Genomic DNA, 19285 nt, shown 5'->3' with positions numbered 1-19285 from the left:
ATGCAAATGGCCATACCGAGCACGGTGACAGAAAGAATTTATCCATCAGCACGAGGTTGGCCCATGAGAAGATAAAAGATTAGTGGCGGGGATAAATCGGGCAGCGAATAACCTGGGAGTGAGCACTCAACCAGGTAATGGGCGCCGAGTGTAGCTGTCGCGCGTATTATACGCTCACTTGAATCAATCGGCTGCGGGAATAGCACAGCCTCTACCACTAGTAGTAACAAGCTTTCCGAGCTAAATTAGACTCGTCCACCACCCACATGGAAGCCATGCCTACCGTTCAGCCCATCTGCGGATCATTTTTCTGTCTCAGATCATTAACTTTCTTGGGAAATTAAACCTTCGCTTTGAAAGTTAAAACAAGCCATGTTTTATTCGCCGTGAATTGAATCGTAAACGGCGCTTCGTGTATTGAATACAATACGCTGTTACTAAGCGGAGATATATCTCTGTAGAACTGACCCCAGCTGAACCTAGAGGTGTATTCCGGGACGTTGATCGGAATATATCTAGCTGGATGGGTGACTTTGTAGATTTCGTTGTTCAGGAATCCGGCTTGAAAAGGACGAAGATTGGGTTTGGCAATGAGACACGCTTCGTAGGATCTTGTTTGAGGGCTGATGCAAAGTATGTTAGCATATGGAATCGGGTTGGGAAGGGGGAGTTGGGGATCATTTATCAACCATACCTTTAGCTGAGGTTATGGCGAGGATCAGTTGTTGTATACCAGCTGCAGCTGATACTCTTCTATTCAGTCAGTCCCTCCAGATCATGCCTGACGGAATGTCAGACTTTCGGCTAACAAAAATAGGTATAGCAGTCGACCAGATACTCTGGGAGGTCGAAAGAACAGGAACAAGCCCAAGTGATCTCTGGAGTGTGTGTCATAACACATTATCCTAAAACCTGCTAAACCTCGTTAGAGCGGTGTTAGACGAGAATTCCCGTATCACCTGAGCATACGAGCCTTAGAGCATAGAGAATTGAGAACTCTATCATCCTCGATTGAGTGAAACAACAGTGGCGACGGTGCAGTTATGCAGCTGATGAATTATCGTTTCCTGTTTTCAAGCAGTGTGACCTCGAATTGTTGAACAGCGCCCTGACAAGGCTATACCATTGTTGAAGAGAACAAGCAGGCCCTTAGTATTGCGAAGCTGTATGACAGGACGCTTCACCGGACCTTCGTGATCAGAAAAATCCATCTATCTGCAGGACCTTCCAATCATCTGCTGCTAGAGCTCTGAAGGGCTAGAAATTGAGGTCTACCCTCAAATCTAGGCGCCAGGTGTCATGGATTTCGGATTAGAGCTGAACATAATCCCCCAGAGAGATTCATTTTGGAGGTGATTTATGAGTTGGTGGAGTGTCGTAGATTGGAAGGAACTCCCCACAGGGCGGAGGATAGCGGCACATCACTGGGTCTGTCCCAACCCGAGGTAACAACCAGCCTGACTTCTTCAGGACCATATGAGAATAGCGATCTGGCCAAACAGCCACGTTCGGTGGTTGTTCCCTCTTTGGCTGTCAGCCTATCGAAATAGTTGACATTAGCACCACTCCATCGGTGCAGCTTATCTGGATTTCAGTAAACTGTGACCAAATGCTTCATACCTGCCATTTCCACATGCGGAGCTCCACCTATCCTGCTTCTCGTGGTACATCGTTATCCAGTCGACCGATGCATTGACCCCTCCTCGGATGGACTTGCGATCTCTGGCTCTGGACTTTCAAGCAGCGTCTTTCTGTCTGGGTCTGAGCGTGGTCCGGTCAAAAGACCAGTGGGGCCACCGCTAGAAGTCAGCTTGCAGGATTGAAGCCATGACCATAAGTCCATCCGGGATCGGTTGAGGAGGTTGCATCGTGCCGTAGAAACGTGTACACCGGGGCGCTGGTGAATGAGAATCTGTACGCCAAGGGCGCCGGAGGCCTGTGATTTATGAAATGTGGTTGCCTTGCTAACTTGGGTCAGTCATGCCATTTGAGGGTGGTAAAACCCATGGCTAAGAAGGCAGCAGATCGGATTGAAAAGGGTTGGACCGTTAAGGAGAGGAATCTGTCGGAATCTTTCCAACTAGACCAAAAGAGATACCTCTTGGCTAGTGGAACAATTCCAAGGTGAATAGGTTCCAGCAGAATCAGCATCGACGATTTGCCATTGTGGTCATGAGTGCTAGGTCTCTATTCACTTCGGTACACCATGTCCTTTGACGGACTGTGAATTGTCCTACAACAAACGCTAATTTATGGTTTGAATATATTTTGGGTTGACCCTTCCCTTCGAGATAAGAATTGCACCGACTTGAAATCGAAGCACGAGAGCCTGGGCAGCATCCATCTTCACTGGCTTGTCGATCTTCAATGATCAGGTTGGTCGTTCTTTATACTAGCCGGAATATATATCCACGATTAAGAATGGTTTACTCTTGCAAGTGCGTTCTAGAAATCCAGTGAGATTTCGGTGAGCTTTGCCCAATGCCTACAGTCATATTTCGCAAGACGCAGCCAGGCTGGTTTGGGGGTTGCGCAATAATGAACCATGGTGGTTTAACATGATGCAGCTTCCCTCGGGTACTAGGCGCTGACCAGCACCCAACGGGAACAGTACATGAGGAATGCCAAACCAATGAAAAACTTGATCTGGTGATCGTGGTCTTCCTTGCCTACGACAGGATGGACGAGAATGATAGTATACACGTCGTAGATACCGGCGAATGCATCTATCTTACCCAAGGTTCTTGGGAGGCATGAGGTAGTCGAAGAGTCAAATGGGATTACAGGGAGGAAGATACAAGTGGGGAGTGACTCAGATGACTGAGAAAACCGAGAAATCCAAGAAATCACGAGAAAGGGAAATGAAGGGAATGGGGATGAACAGTGAAGGGGCAAGGGACCGACAGGGATGGGATGGGTTCGGGGCTTGGGGTTTAGGCATTGGATCTGGTGGTTTGGGCGCCCTTATCAATAACGGGGGAGCGAGAAGGTCTCCAATGGCCAACAGGTCGATCACGTTGGCCAACAATTGGTCCATCCCGCTGGAACGGGTCATGCGGGAGTGGGGATGGTGTTGATAAGTGCGGAATGCCTAGGTTGTAACAGTCCACTCCATGAAGCATCAGTTCCCGAGAGACCAGACAATTCGTACTCCTGCATATCCATCCCCTGGTCAATCCAGACTAATCAGTCCCGATGATGTGATTATTACTCAGTACAGGGGGCTATCTCTGGCTTATCGAGCGACCGTCTACCTATCTCCGGAGTCCGGAGTAAATGCACTCTAATCTCTAGTTATCTAGTAGCCCCCTCGGATCGGTCTAGGACCGTCATTAGTGGGATTCCTAGATCGTGACCCCACCGGGCTCAAAATTCAATAGTCTCGACCAATTCAGGAGCCTTCATCGTGAGGAAGTTCTGGCAGATGCAAGGTTTCCGAAGCTTCGAAACTTCGATGGGGCAAACTTACTACCGGTAGGGAAATAGTGCTCCGGACTCCGCAGGTTACAGGTCAACTCGGGATTAGCTTTCAGATGCAGCAAGCCACAAATCCCAATTGAGTTGACCCCTAGAGTTCTATCTATAGATAGGATGTACTATGTAGTGTCTCTCTTGGGTCTGTATGTAGAAACCTACGCAGCCAGCCATACATTGTGCAGGGCGGTTGACTGCATTCCGAGTTCCCCGACGGCGCCTGCACCTGTTTATTTGTTCCGTGTACTCCGTACTCCGTCCGTGCTGGGCAAGGGATCTCCCCTTGGGTCGGGTCAGCATGAAAACAGAACACATCACATGCGAAACGACATCTATAGTGCCCAAGTGCCAAGGGCGTCCCAGCAATTGGGATGGAGCTGTCAATGACCCCGGAATCATATCGGAAATCGAGACTAGAGTCCTGCTCCCACGGAACACAGGAAGTGCTTTGACTCGGAATGTCTCAGCAATGCCCACGGTGTTTGGTATGTCGTAGATAAGATGCATTGCGCTTCACCATGTTTCCTGGGCTAGAATTTGGGATGGCCGAGAAAGGAAGGATCCGACGAATGACCGGGCCATCGCACCATTGGGAGCGGGAGAGGCATGCTGGTTGTTGATTTTACGTATCGAATACTGCGAGCTGTCGGTCGTCATTGGCGCAGCTAATTTCCTCATTGAAGTGATGGAAGCCTCGGGGATTGGGAGCCGAACATGACCTCGTGGATCCTCCGTGTGGCTGAGAAATTCTAGAAAAAACAATTGCCATGTTTTTTTGTTGTTGGGGGGAGAAGAACTTTGTACCCAACAGCAGAGAGACATCCTCCATACCTACCTATTCGAGAGATCCAGGAAGCAAGGAAGAAAGAAGGAGTCATGAGAAGAACGAGAGTTCCCAGTCCTGGTTCTTCGCTCCGGCAGTTGACTGGGTAGGATTTGACTTTCCCCAAAATTTGCTAATAGAAGGCTCCACCCAAGGCGGTGACGAGGACCCGCGTCATTTCTTCCGCAGTGAGCCAAACGCTTCTCTTCCTTAGTTCCTCTCTTCCCTTCCACTAAAACCACTTACTATTACTGACCTTCTACCTACCTACCTACGCAGTACTAGTAGTACTGCTGCCGGCTGACGGAGTAGAGACTTACTACCTTTAGCCTCCTCCTGCTTACTCCAGAGGGTGCTCCCTGCTATCTACCTACCCTGCTGCTCACTACGCACTAGCACCAGCCTCCGTCCATCCCCGATCATCCTTCCCACTGCGATAACACCGATTAACCTCTCTCTCCCGTTTAAGCCGTCTGGAGGGTTCCGACCTAGCTACTTACCCCCCCCCCGGTCTGCAACTAATTCCCAGCCTGTAAGATGCCCTTGCCCCGGAACGTGGCGGTGGTTCCTTGATCTTCTCGATTGTCCCGGTTTCTGAGTTTCTCTTGCAGTGACGACAGATCCGCCTTCCCCCCTTCCTTTTCCGCCTCTCTCGGTGAAACAACCACCCAACCGTAACCTTCAGCCTAACAACGCTCTCTTCCTTCTCGGCTCCTTTCGACCCTGTCCTCTCCCTGCAGCTCCGACCAATGTCCTCCCCATGTCAAGGCCTGCATCCGCGACTGAGAATACCTGGTCAGGACCCCTGGTGACACCTGCCGCGTCTGCCCAACATGATTGCTCCGAAAGGCCTGAACTCCTTCACGACAAGCAGCAGCGCCACCACGACCCTCGGGGCCAGCTCATTCAAGACGACGTTCAACAAGCTCCCTCCCCATCCCGCGCCGAATCCCCCACGGCTCATCAATGGGCCAAGCCTGCATCAACCTTCTCTCTAAAAAGGGCTACCACCGTCCCTGTTGAGCGGTTGTCCCGCCCTGATCGATCTCATACTCCTCAGTTGTCCGAGAGGGACAGCATTTTCGCAACCCACTACCTTCCTTCCGATACCGAACTCGTCGTTACACCGCAAATTCCGCCCGTGGACGACATAGATAATGGGCCGCCCACTAGCCTGATACCTCCCCTCGAAGATGTTCCTTCCTCTCCTTCTCCGATTTCCCCTCACAAGGTCCTCCTCCCCCGTCATACTCACGTCGACCCTTCCCACATGGAAGTTGACGTTCGCAGGAAGCACCAACTAGGCTCTCCCTCGTTGCTTCCGTCTGCGGGGCCTCATTCTTCCCCTCTACTGCCGGTGGACTCCGATGCGACCTTGGGAAAGCGATCGGAGCTATCAAGCCGGAGCGCACATATCCCTGTGTGGGAGAGCTTGCAACATCTTCGCAAACTTACACCGAACGATGCTGCGACGAAGCCCGCCGTTGCGGAGGACCCGTCAGCTCACCGAAGTCTTCTCTCTGCTTCGCTGAGTGATGCTTCCTTGCCGCCGTATCAGCACGTAACACGCTCGCCTAGCAAAAAGTCCCCTGTCACCAGCGTTGAAGCCATCCCACATCCCTGGTCCGGACAGCAATTCCAGGACGGCACACGTGTGGCAAAGCCCGAGCGAAGCTCGAGTCGAGGCCGCCGTGGCAGGGTAGAGCAGTCCATCGAAGCAAATTTGACTAATTCGGAGCCAACCTCTCACGTGCGTAGTCGCAAGTCAAGTCACTATCTGGGTTTGTTCAAAGAGAACACCACCTCTCCAGATCGCAAACGCAGGGAAGAGCGAGTGGGACGACACGATGAGCTTTCGGAACCGAATGAAAAGCAGCAATTAGCTGCCCATTCTGAACCCCGCTACTCTGGCGAAAACCGTGACTCGCAATTGCAAATTCCCTCTTTTTCCGATGAGACGGGTCTTACAGGCTCCAAAAGTCTATCGCAACTATCTATTGCTGATGCTACCCTGTTCTCACCGCGCCTGGAAAGTGAGACTCGCCCGCAAATGTCGACCGATAGTGTGACCAAGTCAAAGCCCAAGGCCCTACCTCGGAATCTCCTTGACGAGATCCGCAATTTTCACCTGACACCGGGAGGAGCCCGTGGCACTTCATTCTCGCGCAGTATCCCAACCCAATTTGCGGAAAGGGGTAGGGATTATTTCTCCAAAGAACCTGCGCATCATGACCATCTCGAGCCACACCTTACTCCAACGGACGTGGGTCGCGATCAACGCCGGGGCTCAGGACAGCTCGAAGATGAGGAAGATGAGCAGATCTCCTCTGCCGTCTATTTCCCGCATGAGCGCGTTACACTGTCCGAGGAAGTCGACCAAGTTCAAACTTTTACGGATGGTCAAGATGGCGTGGAGCCCGGTGATATGTCAACAGCGCAGAGTAGTCACGTTCTGGTGCCAAAGAGACATGTTGTTTCTGAGGAGCAGGAAGCTAATCATGTGGACATATCCCTTCGATCTAAGAATGATAGTAGAATCCTACACGGCGACCTGCAAGGCAGGCAGGATGCTCCCATAGAAGAACTTAGTGAAGAGTCTCTTGCCCTCATACCCGAGCGCACCGCTGAATCCTCGACATGCGGATCCGAATTTGCATCTGCCGATGAAAGCGGTATGTCTGTCCGTGATGAGGAGTCTAGTGTGACGGACGAGGCTGAAGTCACTCCGACGGCCACTCCGACTCAGCGGCCCCGAGTGACGCGTCCGCGCCGCGAGCATGAATCGACCACTCCCCTTGGAGCCGTGGAGTTGAAGCCTTATCGCCATCAAGTTGGTGGCCATACAACGGTGTTTCGATTTTCTAGACGCGCCGTTTGCAAGCAGCTCAACAACCGGGAGAATGAATTCTACGAGCGTATCGAGCGCAGGCATCCTGAGATGCTGATGTTCCTGCCAAGGTATGAAACCATCAGCAAAACCGTGTACTCCCAACAAACGCTTGGTGATCCTAGTGTCAACTGACCCTCCCATCAGATACATTGGAGTTCTCAATGTCACGTTTTCGAAGACGCCCAAGCGATCTAAGACCCCAGCCAAGAATGCAGAGCGGCCAGATAGTGGCAGTGCAACACATACTTCCAACGGTTTTGACCACGACGGAGCGATCTCTGCGGATAGCCGCGCTCCCGCTCGAAACGAGACAGAACCGCAACGCATCTTCAGCCAAAAGCAGGTGACTGGCGTCATTCCCCAAGTTATTCTCGAAAACAATCGCCATATAATCCCGGCGGATCTTTTCTCCCACTGTCAGCGGCCAAGGACGGCAGACGGTTCGCTTTCGGCTAATAGGCGCTTCCCCGTGGAGTTTGGACAGTTGACCAAGGAAGGTAAAACTGAAGGTTGTCTTTTGGAGGAGCCACAAACCCTGAAGAGAAAGCAGTGGGGTGCCACAACCGTGAATAGGAAGCTGCAAGAGCAAGTTCTTCGTGAAGTCTTTAGCCCACCCGCTGTGCACCATCACAGACGCCATGCCCGAGGCCATCTGAATTTACCAAGAACATCATCCGATGGTGTTGAAATCCGACGGAGAGCTAACCTCTCTGAAGACCAAACCTCCAGCAGCCGCCGGATTGCGCCTGATCAAGCCCAACCAACCCAGTCCGGGGCAATTGATATCACCAGACAAACAAAGGACGGTCCTGGTCTATCGTCATCAGCATCCACGGCACTGGAGGCCAGCCATAATCGCCTTGAAAAGGTTCGGACCGAAGAGTCCCCACCACGATCTAGCTCCATGTCGCGGACTCGGCAGGTGAGACGTCGTCGTTCAGGGAGTGGATTACAAAGGCGGGGAAGCATAAGTTCGGGGCAGCCTGGGGGCGACCTGTTATTCTTTGAAGACGATGGGTATGGTGGTGATAAGGAGGACGGGATCTTCTCCATGGAGGGTGATAATCCGATTGCTCTAACCTCTCAGCCGGCTACAAATGCTTCTGTCCCGACGTCTCCCAATGGCGTAGATAGCGATACACTGCATCTTGACGGTCGCGCGGGAAATGACATTCCGTCGAGACACTTTTTCTCACCCGCAACCAAGGACGTTGATGATACTCAACTTCCTTCTAATCCCAAAGAGGCTCAAACACGACAGGATGATAGAGTGCAGTTTTTCCTTCTGCTGGAGGATCTTACCGCAGGCATGAACAAGCCCTGTGTGTTAGATTTGAAGATGGGGACTCGTCAGTATGGGATCGAAGCCGATGAGAAGAAACGAAAGTCCCAGAGACGCAAGTGTCAGTCAACTACATCGCAGCAGCTAGGCGTTCGTCTATGCGGCATGCAGTCGTGGAATGTCAAAAAGCAAGAATACTCTTTTGAGGACAAATATTTTGGGCGTGATCTCAAGTCCGGGCGAGAATTTCAGGATGCTCTCACGCGGTTTCTTTACGACGGTGCGAGTTATAGAAGCGTGGCAAAAAAGATTCCCTCAATTCTCGAAAAGCTGGCCAAGTTGGAGAATATGATCCGGAGGCTCAAGCGATATCGTCTGTACGCCAGCAGCCTCCTGATCCTCTACGATGGTGAACCCACAACCCCGGATAAGGCGTCTCAGAACAATGGCCAGTCGGGCTCGGCCAGTATACGAGACACTCTACAGCGTCAGGCCTCCGATGATGGCTACACGGACGTGCAGCTGAAGATCGTTGACTTTGCCAATTGCGTTACGGGCGAGGATGAATTATCGCCCGATGCTCCTTGCCCGCCACAGCATCCGGATGATATCGACCGCGGCTATCTCCGGGGCCTTCGATCTCTAAGGATGTACTTCCAGCGTATTTTGAAGGAAATCACCCAAGATGATTACGTTGAAAGAGGAGAAGGCGAAGCTATTGCGCTCGGTTCCCAACACGCTGGTCGCCACGACTCGTCGCAACGCTATTGGGACGAGAATGTCTTGGAGACTGACCCTGGCGAAGTCAGCTTCTAACCCCGAACCCCCAATGACCTAGGCTCTGGTTTGGAAGGGATCTTATACCCTTCCCCTCTAGCAGCTATTCGATTTTCGTTGTTCTTTCTCGCCCACCATGCCCCTAACATTTGACCTCTGTCTTTGCAGCAGGAGTTGGTGGCGTTGCTTTTTTCTTCACTGTCTGCATGGTAAGCTGTCTTCGGAGATCTGGCATACGGCATCAAAATTGCATAGCAAAGAGTCCGGCGGCTTGTTTCTTTCATTTCCGGTTAGCTGGGTCTTCTTCGTGCCCACGCTCGATGACATGAACGGTATTACAGTGACAGAGGTAGATGGAGGACACTGCACTTTGTTACTCGGCACCATACATTACGATATTGACGAACGATCATGGCATGATGCTCACCGCAGACGCCTTATCTATCCATGCCGGGAGCATAATAGAAGGCCCCTGCACGGGAGCCATTACATTCTCATGGCGTGTATGAACCAGCTCTTTGCTTTTTATTCTTCGAATTGGGTTGGTCTCTCAAGGTTTCTTCGGGCTTGTTTTCTTTCTCGGACATGTGTTACTGATTATACCTCCTGGGAACTGGTCCGATTCCCGGGGACTTTTTAATCCGTGCTTTTCCTTTTTTTTTTTCTTCTCTTTCAGAACCGCGAAGTGTCATTCAGAAGTTTTGTTTGTGTACATACCTAGGGGCGCAGGGGTTAGACCGGAACGTGATAATGGAATATTTTTAATACTCGACGGTGGACGTTGATTGCTGTAGAAGCGCAGTGCAGTAAACTCCGTTGGGCCGAGGCTGCCAGGGCCGACGTCACGTGGATATGGCGATAAGCGGTGAGGACATGTTATCTAATCGCGGTTTGGCTCATCGGCTCGTCAGCAGCTCTTCTCCGCATTCCTCCTCACGTCTCTCAGGGGTTTGATTTCAGTCGTCGTGTCTGGGAGGCTGGACCAGTACTCCGACGGTCTCCGGCGCTCCTCCCCTCCCATTCTTTTCATCCTTATCCTGGTTGAGTTTTTCGCCGCTGCCTTGCTACGTCTGGTGGCTGAGAACCATCTTGCGGAGTCCGCCCCATTATTCTGCCAGGCACGCCATTGCCCTGCCCCTGGTCGGACCTGAGTCATCCCTGGTCTGGAGGTGTCATTATCTCTGAAATTCTCTGCATCACTTCATTGTCGTATTCTGAAGAACGGGAAGCAGTATGACAGGGTCCCAACCAGATCCCGCTATCGACAAGCGAGACTTTGACGCCCATCGCCCGTTATTAAATGATGTCGAGGCCAGGACGGACGAGCAGCAGCCACACCTCCGATCGCGCCCGGGATCAAGACTTTCTGCCACCAACAATGACGACGGTCTTTTGAATGATGTCGTCGACGAAATACTAGAAAGGGATCGAAGAAAGATGGCTAAAGAAGTGGTGCGAGTGTGCAGTTTTGCTTGGGGCGTTATCAGCTGGTAGGCTCCCCCGTGCATGGAAGTCTTCGTCTATAATACCAACGTGGACAATCGACTGATCATCAACGTTTCCTCTAGCCTGGGAGCTGGTAGCATTACTGCCTTCTCCCTCTATGGGCCTCTGTTGCTCACTCGCCTTCACTACACTCAACTCCGAGTCAATTCTGTTGCGATCGCTGCCGAGGTCTCCATGTACCTACCAGTCCCGTTGTTCGGATATCTCTGCGATCGTTACACCCCGTCACCCCTGGCTTTATTCTCCGGGTTCGTGTTTGGTGGAGGCTATTTCTTGGCTGCACTGGCCTACAAGAGTGGACCACCTCCCGATGCAGGTGGTGAGGGTTGGCCGTTCTGGGTGATGATTGTGGCATTCATTGCCATTGGTGTGGCCACCAGTTGTATGTACCTGGCCGCAGTCGCAACCTGTGCGAAGAATTTCGGTCGGGGTAAGCACAAGGGGATCATGCTGGCTGTTCCTATTGCAGGATTTGGCCTTAGTGGCATGTGGCAGAGCCAAGTGGGAACTTACTTGCTATATGAGAGGCTTGAAGATGGCACGCGTGGTGATGTTGATGTGTACAGATACTTCCTGTTCCTCGCGATACTACTGTTCTGCATTGGCATCATCGGCACTTTTGCCCTTCGCATCGTGGATGAAGATGAAGAAAAATACATCGATGAGGCTGTCGAGGAACTCGAACGAAGTGGTCTTCTTGAAGAAAGCGAGTTTTTCCGATCCAGAAGCGAAGTCGGCGCTGCCTATGGGACTTTCCCGCAGGCCGACGATGGCACTGAATCTGATGGGGATCGAACACTGGCGCTGTCAGAAGAGGAGCGGGAAGCAGCAAGACTCGAGAAGGAAAGAGAGGAAGAGGAGCGCCGTAAGAAAAACTGGCTGCTGAACTACGAGACCAGGATCTTCCTCCAGGATAAGTCAATGTGGTGGCTTGCGGCGGGCTTCTTCCTGGTTACTGGGCCAGGAGAGGCTTATATTAACAACGTATGTCCCAGTTGGCCACCTATTAACCCATCCTTCAACTAACTGTCTTCTAGCTGGGCACCATCGTCCAAACATTGACCCCCATTTCGAACCCCCCCAACGCTGCACCACCAGCAGGTCTGCCGTCAACACACGTCACCACCATTGCGCTGACCTCAACCATCGCCCGACTCTTGACCGGCTCGCTCTCCGACCTATTTGCCCCTCCAGCAGTCCATCTCTTCCCCAGCAGTCTAGAAAGCAACCGTCCCAGTTCCCCCACATCAACGGGCAACCGCACCACCTTCACCCGCCTCGCATTCCTCCTCCCCTCTGCCTTTCTCCTCTCCCTCGGCTATCTTCTCCTCTCGTCCCCGCTCCCCCTCCAACACCCTGGCCTCACCCACATTTCCACCGCACTGATCGGCCTCGGCTACGGCAGTGCCTTTTCCCTCGTACCTATCATCATCTCCGTCGTCTGGGGCGTCGAGAACTTTGCCACAAACTGGGGCATCGTTGCCATGGTTCCAGCTGCCGGAGCAGCAGCCTGGGGTCTTGTTTATTCGCAAGGATACCAAGACGCCACGGATGGTGGTAACGGCACGACGGACGGACAGTGCCATGGCTGGAAATGCTTTGGGTTCTGGGCCGTGGGATGCACAGTGAGTGTTTGGATAGCTATTGGAGCTTGGTTGATTGCCTGGAGATACTGGAGACGACGAGGAGTGGTTGTTTAATCAACCTGTTTGGGTGTTTGCTTCTTTTGTTTGTTGGTATGACTTCGTCTAAATTGGATCTTTGGGACGAACGCGCAAATTGCATCTCTCTCTCTTTTTCATTCCATTTACATTTTCTATTTGGTTGGTAAGGGAGTAATAAGGCAGCTGTCATTTATTCATCTTGGATTCATTTTTCTATCTGATGTTCATCTATGCTGTACCATCTCAGCGGGGTCTCGGTTCGGTTCGGTTCTGTCTTTCATAATCCATCATAGCTATTGGATTGACATAATCGCTCAATCATATATAACCATAGCGTTTGAATCACAGTGCTATATACTATGGTTGGATACTCCTGGAAGTCCACTTGCTATACACGCACACACACAGAGATGAATCACATCTCGATCACAATCATATACCCTGTATCCATACCTCGATGGGATGAAGTACCCAGCACCAGTTGCGGTGGCGGCAGCATCTCCCACAAGTATAGGAGCTTCGGTTGAGGGGAGTATGCCCCAATCCCAACCATGATTCGTTAATGCTTTCAACTCGCCCGACCGTCTTAAGCCATTCAAGTAAGAATATCGACAACATCACGAACAATCAGAGCCAGCCACACACCACACTGCGCTCGGCAGTCTAACAGATGAAGTCTGCGCTAGAGAGTCCCTGGATGGATAGATAGATAGTAAGGCGATTCCCAAGACCATGATGCCAAGAGCCATCTATCGATGTCGTCCACACCCTTTTCCTCCTCCTAACAAGAAGAGAAGAAGAGTTCAGAACAAGACAATGTACTCAAGAAAGCAAGCAAGCGCACCCACACCTGACATGAGTACCAGGGGAGGAGAGAGGAGATGAGGGGAGGGAGGACAGACTCAAAGTCCTTCCTAGATCCTTCTCGGATCCGATCTGAACTAAACCTCTATTATATCCAGCCAACAGCTGTTTTCCTTCCTTCCGGAATTCAGACAACGTGTTGTCTGTGAAGACGTGTTTTTTCACGATCCCGGCCGGGAACGCAGGGTGTTGATACAATATCCCCTTGGAGAAGGAAGGTACCATATTATTCCACGGGCAAGCAACCAGAAAACCCTGTGGATATCGGTGGTATGCATGACGACGCGTAAGGGAGCCCGGGAAGTCCAACAGCCACGCATGTCCACTCTTTCCGGTGGTTCTCGTGATCGATGGACGTGTTCGGTGGTGGAAAGTTAAGGATGTGGGCTAGGTTGAAGAAAACGCGCCGATGTTGGTATTCGTTGGTGAAGCGGCCTTTGTACACACGGTAGATGTGTCTGGGGTGGCTGTTGGAGTACTGCTTTGTAAAGGATTCCGGCTGCGCTGTCGGTGCATGTCTTGTTCGTTGAGGATGATGTCTCTGTGGGACCTCTGCATTTCAAGGTCTTTCCATCTGAAGCCTTGTTCTTTGGACAGCGCTGTGGAATGTTCTGAGCTGTGACAGTCTTAGGTGGCTTATGAGGGTGTCGCACTCTTGCAGTAGCTCGGGACCTGCTGCATGGTGGATGGCACCATGCACTCCACCAGTCTCAAGAAGAGATGGACGTCTTGAGGTTTGGTGATGTCGTTGCGGATCAGCGATATCGTGTCATTGAAGGCTTTCGAGATGCAATCGTGATCAGGCGCTTGACTTTGTATAGAAGAGTGACAGTCGAAATCTCTGCGAGGGGTATAAGATGAGGAGCCATTCTTAGTAAAGAAACGGATTGGATGGTGGATGCTTTGCATATAGGGGAACCACGCGATCTGAAGTGGCGTGGTTCAGGTTTGTCCATTTCCAAGGCAACGGCGTCGTTTCTTCTTCTTGGAATGAAATCCGGCTTCGTTTTCTCGTTCTTGGGGGAAGTAATGGATTGAGGATGAACGGGGACGTCGGTTGCTTGGGAAATCATAATTGGTGGTGGAGGGTATTGGAGCATGGCGGCAGAGCGTAATACCTCTCGACTGAGTTCTTGCCATCATGAAAGAAACGTAGAGGCTGTGCCCCTGTTAAGGTGTACACGTGTGGTGGTGGTATGTCGCATTTAACTAGTTGGTTTGGGACGGAATTGCGAGGATCTTTTGGTTCTTCTGCAGATGTGGCTGAGGATGACCGGATTCGTTTGGGAGAGGTGATTTGGATGCACGATGGGCTCGTGTGAATTGGTTTTCTCTGTACTTCAATCGGAAGGTGAGGTCAGTGGATGAGCAAGGTCTTTTGAGATGCACATGTGCCCAGCTATGATAGACTGCTAGCACAGGGTTATACAGTGCCCATCGTGTGGCTTCAACTTGTGGTGTTATGTTGGACCACCCGACTTGCTATTTGTGATAAAGTCCTGTGTTCCCTTCGAAAATCAGATAGTGGGGCATGGTGGTGAGAGACCTTTGGTTTAATTCTGGAGCCCGAATAGGTTGAAGAGCTCAGAAACTGCTGTTGGTAGAACAAGCCATGCTGTGTCTGTTTGATGTTCGGCAATATCCAGACTCTATTGCGAGACACCGGTCATCTAGAATCCGGACTCCGGACTCCGGTGGTACATTGGGTCTTCAGGAGCTCATTTAGCGATGGCATGGGTATGAACTGATGAAGAGAGAAAGAACTCCGACCGGGAAGGAAAATGGAAGTGCAGATAGATATAGTAAGTATCATTTCTGCATCGGGATCAATCGGCCTGGACGAGGATGAACCGAAGATCGTGGATCGTAAACGGTACCTGCTCTTACATTGACTGTCAGTTATCAAGAATCATTGATTTGATAAATTGTTGGTCTTACCTTATGAACCCTAATGAATTAGTCCCGGAATGAAAACAGCTGATTCTTGGGAAACCGAAGTTTCCTAGTTTTTTCTGTTTGACAATGATGATACCGCAGGGCAGAGCTTGTGTAAGTCAAAAATGATGTCGTTTCCGGTGGAGCATGCACCCATCGGGCGTGAATAACGTCGAGCTTCAAGGTTGTATCCATCTTTTGCATCCCTGAGACTCAGGATGTCCCCTATGAGCATGACAGTAGCATGGGCAACATACTAGGATACAGTAAGGCCACTTCCTGCACGATACGTGTTGCCTATACCGCCTTGTTTCTGGGTAGAAAATATCATCCAAGAACGAATTGAGCCCCGGTGACTCCAGACCTCGGATTATCAAAAGGTCTTGAAACAGAGCGCGGTTGTTTTATCATCACACCATGTTTCACTTGGCCCGGTATGACGACGTTTGACATGCTCTGCCATTGGCATTGCCATTGGACACTTGTCATTGTCTTATCTTCCTTTCACTTTTGTCAGTCCCGGTTCGTCAACCTCCTTGGTCGGGGAGTTGATACATTGCATGTTAACATGAATCTCACATTTTGCATATTATGTTGAGACCTATCCACCATTCGAGTAATTTCCGTGACCGGGAGATATGTTTTTGACCCGTTTGTGGGCGGTTGATCCATTCTCCTGTAGCAAAACTCCAGAATCTGGATCCTGAGGTAATTAATCCCCGCTGTTGACCAATTCTCATAGTCTCCTGCACCAGTAAGCGATGATGGCTTTGTCACATCCGCAGTGATGCTCAGCATCTTGAGAATGGGGTGCATGGGGAAACCAGGCCATGATAAAAGGAAGCAAGTGTCAAGAGCGAATCATGTAAGGGAGCAAACCAGGTGAAGCTACCGGGTTGGGCTCCTGGACTCTGTATGTATTGGTGGATCCGGGCGAGAATTCGCTTTCCAGAATAAGGATCACTGGAACCATCCCCACGTCGATGACTTCTCACAGAGAATACTGATTCTTTGTCACAGGTAACCGTTTCCCCGGCCGCTCTCAGGTTCTTCCATGAGCATGTAGGCCATTTCGCTTCATCGCATTCTTAAGTGAGTGCACGGAGCACACAGTTTGATTAGGAGGAGATATTCGGTTAACATGTCCCTCGTGTCAACTTCGACCACTCAGACCGTATATCGACCTTCTCATCGTACATAGAGACACCGGTTTGTCTATGCGTTGCGTATGGAGTTGAACTAGTAGGTTGATGACCCTTCTGTTGTATTTCAGATACGGCCTTGTAGCAGTACCTCAGAGGGTGGACAGGCGTGCATCATCCGTTAAGGTAAATGAGTGCCGCTTGTTAGTTGCTTGGGTTGATCCATGCTCGATGAGTATAGCAATACACGCAAATGCCGCTACAAAGGGCGGCCCTCAAGACCTCCAACGGATCATCTCTGGAGACAGTCAACGGCAGTCCACCGCATTGATTAATTAGTAGCTGCTTTTCAGCTCCAAGGGACGATCTTGCGGTGTCAATAATCCGGAGTAGGTCCGAGTACCAGGGCTTACTGGACCATTTCCGGATCCAGACCGAGCCAGTATGCGTGCATCTCAAGTCTTTCACATCCATCTAGATTGGTTATGGCTAGGTAGGTGTTCCCAATAAGATTGCATCTTGCAACAGTAAAGGGTCACTCATGTGGCCCCAGAAAGAGAGCTCGGTGAGAATCTTGAGCGCAGTCCCAGGGAAAAATCGGCCCAATAGAATGATAATTAGCAGTTGCGACCCCGCCACTCTGTATGGGCCGTCATAGCTTTGTCGTGATATAGGCGAAGATTTCTCAGGAGAACAACAAACAGCATGACCAATAGAGAGCCTTTGTCGAAACGATGGAAAGTTGACAAGGATTCCAACCTCAGATTTCGGCAATCTGAGCAGTGTCGATGACCAGGTCATCAACACAGCTTCCCAAGACCGGCAGATGGCGAGAGGTTGGAATAGTGCTTTGGACCTTATGACTCCATGGACGACGCAAGGTTCGACATATAAGGGAGCTTTCGCATGCCATTCATTTATATAGCATGCCGAACCGAATGCAAAAGCGCAGTGGGGACATGTGACTCTAGAACTCCCCTGGGTGTTCTCCAAGATTCTTCGAAGATATATCAGACGCTCCTTGACCAGATCAGGAGACGACAGATGCAGTAGTGTTGTCATATCCCCTTCTTTTCGCCTAGTCTCCAAGACAGGTGGCAGGCAAGCCGCAATATTCGTTATCGAAAGACGGTTGACCGAATTGGTTGGCGAAAACAGCAAAGATTCATATTCCCACACACATCTTTCATCAACGGACTACTTGGCCAATGTTGTCGGTCCAAGAGATCATCTGACTTGCATGGCATAATTAAGTCAGCCTTTAGCCGTTGACGAGGCGTTGACATTTTCCGGCTCCGCCATGTTCATTCATTAGACGTCTATACCAGGAACCCTTGTTTCAGGGTCCTCATCTAGGAGTTCCTGAAAAACGCAGCTTAAGAGCCCAGTAAAAGCCCTTCCAGCCACTTCTTCAGATGGTGTATTGCCCTCTTGAAGCTCACTGGTAGACACGCGCCATCTAGGCCTCGGCAGACCATCTACCACCATCCAGGTTATCACATACTTCGTGCACTTGAAGTCAGTGAAGTAAGCCAACAGAATCTCCAAGTGACCTTCAAGACTAAAAGCATTAAACTCCTCTTTTAAGCTAGCTCTTCTAGCTAGCCAACTCATCTCTTCCTGGCGAGACGGCGCGATCGTTGCAGCATCCACAGCACAGGGGATATTTGCCAGGAACATAGGACCCAGGACGCTTTCTTATAGGTCAGAGCTTTCGAACACTCTCGGACATATACCAGGGTAGTTCGGACAACGACCGAAGCTAAACCCAGGAGCAGAGATAGAACGTGAACCTTGGCATCAGGAATGAATGTCTATAATCTGGACAGGGCAGGGCGAATTGTCCGATAACCCCAGATTATTACAGGACAACCGCCTACCATCTGCTTCGAGAGATGATCTCCAACTCATCGCTCTCAAGCTTTGACGCGCCTTGGCTTATTGTTGAAATCGAGGTGTTGTCTTCCCGCGTTTTCCATCCGGCCGTGGGGAAGCTCTGCTTTAACCTTTGGTAATGTCATGTTAGAGACAGATGGACAGAAATAATGTCGCAACACCGTCCCCTCGAACCGGCTGTTCACGTGTAGGCCATAATGAAACGGGTCATGACTCAATCATGCCCTACCCCGGCTTGTCCACAGAATTACCAGGTTGGACCAGACCCGGACTCGAGCCTGCAAGCTCATATATTGCTTCTGTTGTGAAGATGTGTTGGCAAGGGACACAACGGGCTCCCGGGCTCATAACCTGCTGGAGTTCATACCAGTTGACCGAAAATGATATACCGCTGGTCTCTGAAGAAACAGACGGAGGTAAATCATGTGCCAACATATCACATTGGCTCCGATATACCAGAGTGGATAATAGCCTTGTGAGTCTTTGCGCATCTTTCCGGGAGAACACCTTCAAGTAGAGTGGGAGCTCTCCTTTTATTTCCTTCTTCGATGTCTGAAGGTCGGTTCTCCCGGCGCTGCTTGATCGGTTCTCGGAGTCCTTGCTGACGTTTAGGCATGTTGTAGTAATAGGATGATTTGTGATAAGACGATGAGTCTGTCAAAGAGTACATGTCGGATGGTACGCTGTGCGAGAATAGTATGGTCCGCGAGAAGAGTCTATAAAGACGGTATATCTCACGACTCCGATACACGGCACGGTAGAATGCCATAGCACCCGATAACAATCACCAGCCCAAGACCATGACAACAGAGGTCTTCCCAGTTCCAACTATTAGTATCGCATGGCCTTGATGATGCGTTTTTCGTTCAGAAATTCGTCCCAAGAACTCGAGGCAAGTGCGAATGTGATGTTCCGGCAACGAGTGGTTAGTCAGTTACTCGAATACTTGACAACGACCCTCTTCCAGATCCTCCGGTCTAGCTTGAGATATGGCGGTTCATGTTCAATGTTTCTCTGGATGGACTGTTGTAT

The 19285-nt window shown here is 50.7% G+C and overlaps 7 protein-coding genes across 7 annotated transcripts; 4 read left to right on the top strand and 3 right to left on the bottom strand.

Annotated features, from left to right (window-relative positions):
- Positions 1-4: 4 nt before the first annotated feature.
- On the bottom strand, positions 5-414 carry BO94DRAFT_321576 (uncharacterized protein). The gene is made up of 2 exons (XM_025606902.1): positions 284-414; positions 5-231 (listed from the first exon to the last, which is right to left on the bottom strand). The coding sequence occupies exons 1-2, from the start codon at positions 304-306 to the stop codon at positions 39-41; spliced, it is 216 nt and encodes a 71-aa protein (XP_025470890.1). The 5' UTR covers positions 307-414; the 3' UTR covers positions 5-38.
- A 3226-nt stretch (positions 415-3640) lies between these two features.
- On the top strand, positions 3641-4390 carry BO94DRAFT_532091 (uncharacterized protein). The gene has a single exon (XM_025611050.1). It carries the CDS (start codon positions 3773-3775, stop codon positions 3968-3970), a length of 198 nt encoding a protein of 65 aa, XP_025470889.1. The 5' UTR covers positions 3641-3772; the 3' UTR covers positions 3971-4390.
- Positions 4391-5057: 667 nt separating this feature from the next.
- BO94DRAFT_458176 (inositol polyphosphate kinase KCS1) lies at positions 5058-9285 on the top strand (the record flags this gene model as incomplete). The annotated part of the gene is made up of 2 exons (XM_025607777.1): positions 5058-7255; positions 7332-9285. The coding sequence occupies 2 exons, from the start codon at positions 5058-5060 to the stop codon at positions 9283-9285; spliced, it is 4152 nt and encodes a 1383-aa protein (XP_025470888.1).
- A 1100-nt stretch (positions 9286-10385) lies between these two features.
- On the top strand, positions 10386-12650 carry BO94DRAFT_320686 (MFS transporter). Its single transcript, XM_025606898.1, has 3 exons — positions 10386-10736; positions 10815-11736; positions 11790-12650. Exons 1-3 carry the CDS (start codon positions 10480-10482, stop codon positions 12450-12452), a joined length of 1842 nt encoding a protein of 613 aa, XP_025470887.1. The 5' UTR covers positions 10386-10479; the 3' UTR covers positions 12453-12650.
- Positions 12651-13597: 947 nt separating this feature from the next.
- On the top strand, positions 13598-13969 carry BO94DRAFT_320689 (uncharacterized protein). The gene has a single exon (XM_025606899.1). The coding sequence runs from the start codon at positions 13690-13692 to the stop codon at positions 13900-13902; it is 213 nt and encodes a 70-aa protein (XP_025470886.1). The 5' UTR covers positions 13598-13689; the 3' UTR covers positions 13903-13969.
- On the bottom strand, positions 13818-14838 carry BO94DRAFT_321082 (uncharacterized protein). Its single transcript, XM_025606900.1, has 2 exons — positions 14827-14838; positions 13818-14618 (listed from the first exon to the last, which is right to left on the bottom strand). The coding sequence occupies exon 2, from the start codon at positions 14378-14380 to the stop codon at positions 14036-14038; it is 345 nt and encodes a 114-aa protein (XP_025470885.1). The 5' UTR covers positions 14381-14618; positions 14827-14838; the 3' UTR covers positions 13818-14035.
- Positions 14839-16438: 1600 nt separating this feature from the next.
- BO94DRAFT_320282 (uncharacterized protein) lies at positions 16439-17543 on the bottom strand. The gene has a single exon (XM_025606897.1). It carries the CDS (start codon positions 17417-17419, stop codon positions 16847-16849), a length of 573 nt encoding a protein of 190 aa, XP_025470884.1. The 5' UTR covers positions 17420-17543; the 3' UTR covers positions 16439-16846.
- Positions 17544-19285: the final 1742 nt, after the last annotated feature.

This window comes from Aspergillus sclerotioniger (assembly GCF_003184525.1).
Source record: "Aspergillus sclerotioniger CBS 115572 chromosome Unknown BO94scaffold_5, whole genome shotgun sequence".
In the NCBI taxonomy this organism is placed as follows: domain Eukaryota; kingdom Fungi; phylum Ascomycota; class Eurotiomycetes; order Eurotiales; family Aspergillaceae; genus Aspergillus; species Aspergillus sclerotioniger.
Note: the sequence above shows the minus strand (reverse complement) of the source record. Positions and strands in the feature narration are given on the sequence as shown.